This window comes from Triticum urartu, chromosome 5, assembly GCF_003073215.2.
Source record: "Triticum urartu cultivar G1812 chromosome 5, Tu2.1, whole genome shotgun sequence".
NCBI classification, from domain to species: domain Eukaryota; kingdom Viridiplantae; phylum Streptophyta; class Magnoliopsida; order Poales; family Poaceae; genus Triticum; species Triticum urartu.
This window is the reverse complement of record NC_053026.1, coordinates 311,534,295-311,539,686: the sequence shown is the minus strand read 5'-3', so window position 1 is coordinate 311,539,686 and position 5,392 is coordinate 311,534,295. Positions and strand designations below refer to the sequence as shown.

The 5,392-nt window shown below is 48.1% G+C and overlaps 1 protein-coding gene across 1 annotated transcript; it reads right to left on the bottom strand.

Annotated features, from left to right (window-relative positions):
- Nucleotides 1–1,569: 1,569 nt before the first annotated feature.
- Nucleotides 1,570–4,230, bottom strand: LOC125555935 (basic leucine zipper 19-like). Its single transcript, XM_048718741.1, has 4 exons — nt 3,797–4,230; nt 2,777–2,867; nt 2,223–2,349; nt 1,570–1,963 (listed from the first exon to the last, which is right to left on the bottom strand). Exons 1-4 carry the CDS (start codon nt 4,141–4,143, stop codon nt 1,809–1,811), a joined length of 720 nt encoding a protein of 239 aa, XP_048574698.1. The 5' UTR covers nt 4,144–4,230; the 3' UTR covers nt 1,570–1,808.
- Between the last annotated feature and the right edge of the window lie 1,162 nt (nt 4,231–5,392).

Sequence of the window (5,392 nt, the reverse complement as noted above, 5' to 3'; positions counted from 1 at the left end):
CAAGTGTAAACCTCGATGGTGGTTCCTCTTACGTTCACCTTGATGATTACATCGAGTGGAATCCACCGAGGGTGATTCCTCGGGTTTTCCCCTTGATGTTTGGACACACGGTTACCTTGACTTTACTTGAGACCTTGGTGAAAGTCGGGCGGGCCCGGAGAGCACCCGCAAGATAATTACGTGGCACGGCCGGGCATTCTGGGCCCTTGCCGTAAGTCCACGAGACGGGGCGACAGGGTCACATCGATTGTGAGTCTCTGCTCGTCTCCGCAAGCTAATAATACACTATGGTTTGGGTATTTGGCCTTGGTCTTTACGCACTAACCACTACGCGAGAATAGTTATGGGCCTCGACGACGTAGTATCAGCCGAAGCTTTGTTAGAAGTCCAGTTCAGCATTGCGGCACGACTGGGCCGGCACCATCCATGTAGAGGTGGAGCATGGACCCGCCCTGCTCGCAACGACCCGGAGTGCAACGGGCGATGGGCCCAGACCCCGGAGTGCTTAGGATGTAGACCCGCGGGGACCTCTCTGCTGAGTCTAGGTAGGGCTACGACGTGTTGATCTTCTGAGGACGGGCATTGACCCAGAAAAGTGTGTCCAGCCAGAGTAATCAAGTGTGTTGGAAAATGTGGTGCACCCCTGCAGGGAAGTTTATCTATTAATAACCGTGTCCAAGGTAACGGACTTATATCCCGATCTATTACAACTAGAAATGGATACTTGAGATATGTGGCTCCGGGATTGCTTTCTCGCAGGGAGTCGAGGAAGGATCTCTGGGCATTAATGCTACAACATGTTTGTTAATTATAAACCGCCATTCTTTACTCTTCTACATGCTGCAAGATGCTTGGAACTGCTTGAATATGCTAGTCTTCGATAGGCCAGGCCTTTCCCCTCTATTCTGGCATTCTGCAGTTCAGTCCACAGATACAACCCTTCCATTTGATACCAATGCATACTTAGTTTAGATCTGATGCTTGCGAGTACTTTGGAAGAGTACTCACGGCTGCTTTGCTCCCCCTTTTCCCTATTCTTTCTTCTTTCTGGTTGTTGCAACCAGATGGTGGACCCCTGGAGCCAGAAGCCACCGGCGACGGATGCTACTACGTGGAGACCGCCGACGACCACGAGTAGTTAGGAGGTCCCAGGCAGGAGGCGTTGCCTCTTTGATCGTTGATGTTTGTGCTAGCCTTCTTAAGGAAAAACTTGTTTAACTTATGTCTGTAGTCAGATATTGTTGCTTCTGCTGACTCGCTTATGTATTCGAGCCCTCGAGGCCCTTGGCTTGTAATATGAAGCATGTATGACTTTCTTTTGTGTTTAGAGTTGTGTTGTGATATCTTCCCATGAGTCTCTGATCTTGATCGTATACGTTTGCGTGTATGATTAGTGTACGATTGAATCGGGGGCGTCAGACTTTCTTTCTTTGTGTGTTGGTTGTGTCATCATAATTATGCATAGGTTGGGTGTGTGTTCATTCTGTTTGTCATCTTGATGCGACTTTTATAGTCAATAGATGTGTCCTTTATAGAAAAAAAATTGTTTCCCACAAACCGAAGACCAAATAAATGTAATGAAAATATCTTTACCAACACAAATGTAAGGATGGTTCAAACAATATATCTACGACAATTTCCCATCCCAACACAATTATCGGTAGGGATGAGTGAACATCAAAAAATAAAAACAATGAACATGTCAAACTGCACAAATAATCTAGTAACATTGGTGTGTTTCCACACGATGAATCGACAAGAGTGAAAGGAAAAAGTCACCACAAAAAGGCTGGTTGCGCCATGTTGTGTTATCGCATCGCGGCTCCCTCACACATAAGGAGCTCTTGCTTGGCTTGCATTGAGGCGGCTGTGGCCATGTCTGTGCCGCCTGTGGCCTTGATCTTCTGGTGGTGGAACAGCTGCCGTAGTCGCTCAATCTCCTCTTTGAGTGCCTCTTGATGAGCTGCATTGCAACTTTGGGATGAGTTTAAACAAGACACCGGATGGCTTTGCTTAACTAGGAGTCAATCAAATAAATTATTTTGCAGAATGTTTATTTTCATTCAGTAAACCTGTTTGCATCAAAACATTATTTGCATTTTGTTCAAATTAACAGTCTTTTGGTGTGCTAGTTGGTGCCTGACAAAAAAGATGGCACTGGAGCCCATATTTATCATAGAGAAACGGATAAATTAGCTTAAATGGGCAGGAAGGTTCGGTACCATCTTTGAAGATCTTGTCTTGTGCAAGGGCGGCAATTCTTTGCCTGAGATGGCTGTTGCCGACGGTCAATAATGACCGCTGATGATCTAGAAAGGCCACGCGGGGAGAGAGTGCTGACACCTCCATCTGAACCAAGTAAACGGCCAATCAAAATTTGGGATTTCAATGGTTAAAATTCCCTTTTTGTTTCTTTTTTGCGGGGAAAAATCTCTTTTTGTGGTCTCTGAACTATCTCGAGAAATAGTGAAAAACTTGGTAATTGCTCTTGGAGACTGAGCTCATTCACTCCCAAATGAACAGTAAATTTGAAAAAGAATAGCAAACAATATTGAAAAAAAATGGGTATGGAAAATGCTCTGAGTGTTCTAGGTGCATGCAGAAGTCATGGACACTTATTTCTTTACACACACACAAAATTAGGGACTATTTGTTGGGAATGCACGACAGAAATTGTGGAAGTATTCAGTATGCGCAAGACTATTTTCTTGATTCTTTTGATATCTTTTTGTAGTTCTTTCTTGAGGTCCGTTTACGAGAGAAGCAAAGTGAATACCTGGAGACCGGTGACGCTGCGTTCAAGCTCTGAGATGTACTGCAACTTCCGAACTCTTGACCTCTGCGCTGACTGCCTGTTGGCCAATATCCTGAAACAAAATTGCCGACTAATTTGTTACTTAGATTCGCAGAGTTTTGTGTATTCAGCTTACTATAAGGGATACAGTATGAATGTATAATGCGAATGCGCATTTCAGTAATTGTTTTACAACGAAGCATGCACATTTGAGTAATATTTACGCCTGAGCGATTCTTTCTGAAATTTGAGATCCAAGCTTGAAATGTACTCCTAGCAACCTCCGTGATCCATAGGCCGAGCCGTCGGGAGGACCTAGCAGGCTTAGCTCACGCAACATGAGGGAAGGCTGGGCCGAGCCGTCTGGAGGAGCAGCCGCCTAAACAGGGCATGGCCAGGCCGTAGCATGTGCCGGAGGACCAGCTAGGGTTGGGGCAGCAGCCGAAGAAGCGGATCTCGAAGGGAGGGGATCTCGCGCGCGAGAGGGCATGGCCTCGCCGTCGTCCTCCGTGTCGCAAAGCTTAGCCCGGTGACCTCCTCCGGCGGCGGCGAAGGCAGGGCGTGGCGGTTAGGAGGTGGCGACGGGGCCCCTCCGGAGCCGCCGAGAGCGGCCCAGGACTAGGAGCAGAGTCGAATCAAAATTTCCATTTTAAAATGGCTTTTAAAGTGGCAACTTCTTGCAGGGTTGTTAATTTGAACAACTAGTCGTGATTTATGAACACCCAAATTGTATTTATTTTTTCACTGGGGTAAAACCAAATTACGGATTCATTGCCGGTAATTATTGGCTCTAGAGATACAGTAAACAAATGTACAGTTGCCGTAGAATCGCCAACCAAATCGAGCTCTATGTTTAAAATAAACGTGATTGTGTTTCTACCGTTTACTCTGGTATAATACTACATGAACTATTGTTCTACGGTTCAGGGTTAAAAAGAAAATTAACTTTGCTCCGCTAAAAAGAAAAATTAAATTTGCTAAGTACTAGCAAATGTAACAGACCTTTTAACCCGCTTGGGGTCACCGAAGCCGTCCGCGGCGGCCATTGCGCCCGCGCTGGCCGCCCCCTCCTCCGCCTCTCCCGTGTCCATGAAGCCCGACCTGTCGCACCCGCCGTCGACATTGGAGAACATGGACATGAGCTGCTCGTCGTCGAGCCTGTCGAACTCGTCGTCGCCGCCGCCGCCACTGAGGATGTGGTCCATTGGCACGGCCTCCAGGAAAGCCGCCGGATCGCTGGCCGAGCGCCGGTGCACGCCCCGCCGGGCCGCAGCGAACCCGAGGAACTCGCCTGCCACCGGCCAGTCCTGCTCCCCGGCGCTCGGCGCTCTCGGCGGCAGCTGCGCCATTTCTTGAGCTATCTAGCACCGCTGGGGTCTTCGTGTGTACTATGTGTGTGGGCTGCAAGTGTAGGAGATGTGTAGGTGGAGGTGTATATATTTTGTCTCTCGGTGCACATCACATGCAAGGTATGTGTGTAGGTGCACATCACATGCAGGGTGGGGGCATGTTGCATTAGTGTAGATGGGATGAAGTTGATGATTTTATGGCCATTATTCGTGGCAACATGCATGTGTTTAGGACTAGGCATCAATAAGATGCTGGAGATATGGTGGTTAGTTAGTGCTAGGAGTACGTACTCTACATGACAGCAAGAGATATGGTAGTTAGTTAGTGCTAGTACTACTTACTTAGTGAGAGGTCCCAATTTTTAAAAGGGAGAAAAGGTGGCAGCTAGGTAGGAACAAGCATGGAGGTCACATGATGGGCGGAAAGGAGATGATAGCTAGCAACAGCTAAGTGAGAGAGTGCTACTGTCCTCCTACAGTGCTATTGTAGATTGGGAGTATTATTTTCCAGTAGTTAATCACATGGTTGCAGGGAGAAGTTATCCTCGCTTGTGGATTTCAGAATTCAGCTGGCAACTGCAGCAGCTGGGCCAGCGCTCCATCGGGTCTCCGCCACCACGTGCTGCACTCAGTGGCCCTGACAGACAGATGATGCTGTTCCCCTCCCTCTACATTTCAGATCCAATTGATTTTGCGTTGGTGGGTCTTTTTAGCTTTTGTTTCCACGTATGGATCCAGCAGGGAACTGATTGGAGCAATGCAACCCGTTTTTTCTAACCCCTTTTCATCGACGAAACGTGCGGACGAACGTGTCAGAGCTTGTTGCCGTCTCAGCAAGTTTAGAGCAATTTCAATGAGGCGATCCAAACAGACGGTGTATTTGTCCGTTTTTTGTCTGTTTAGGTCGGCCGTTCGTCCGGCGTCCATCCAGTTTTGCATTTGGATCGGCAGTGCGCCCAACGCGCCGACCAATTTCATGTCCACATTCAACTTTTAAATAAAAAAGTCCCGCGGCCGATCATGACAGCGGCCATGTCTCATGCCTACACCATGCCAGCGCCGGCATACAATGCCGGCTTCACCAGAGTTCATGTTGGCGCACTCGCCAGCCGACCGGCACACATGCCAGCACACAAAAAGAGTGGGACTTGAGTTCGACCACGCCGTCGTGGCTCCCGGGGTCATGCCGGCATACAAAAAAGATGGTCCTCGACGGCATAGATCACTCGTCGTCGAATTTGAGCATGTC

Excerpts from the sequence above, each read along its gene's own strand:
- LOC125555935 (XM_048718741.1), bottom strand. The coding sequence starts at position 4,143 with ATGGCGCAGCTGCCGCCGAGAGCGCCGAGCGCCGGGGAGCAGGACTGG. Across the intron at positions 2,868-3,796 it reads GACCCCAAGCGGGTTAAAAG|GATATTGGCCAACAGGCAGT; the intron begins GTCTGTTACATT and ends ATTTTGTTTCAG. Across the intron at positions 1,964-2,222 it reads AGACAAGATCTTCAAAGATG|CTCATCAAGAGGCACTCAAA; the intron begins GTACCGAACCTT and ends GTTGCAATGCAG.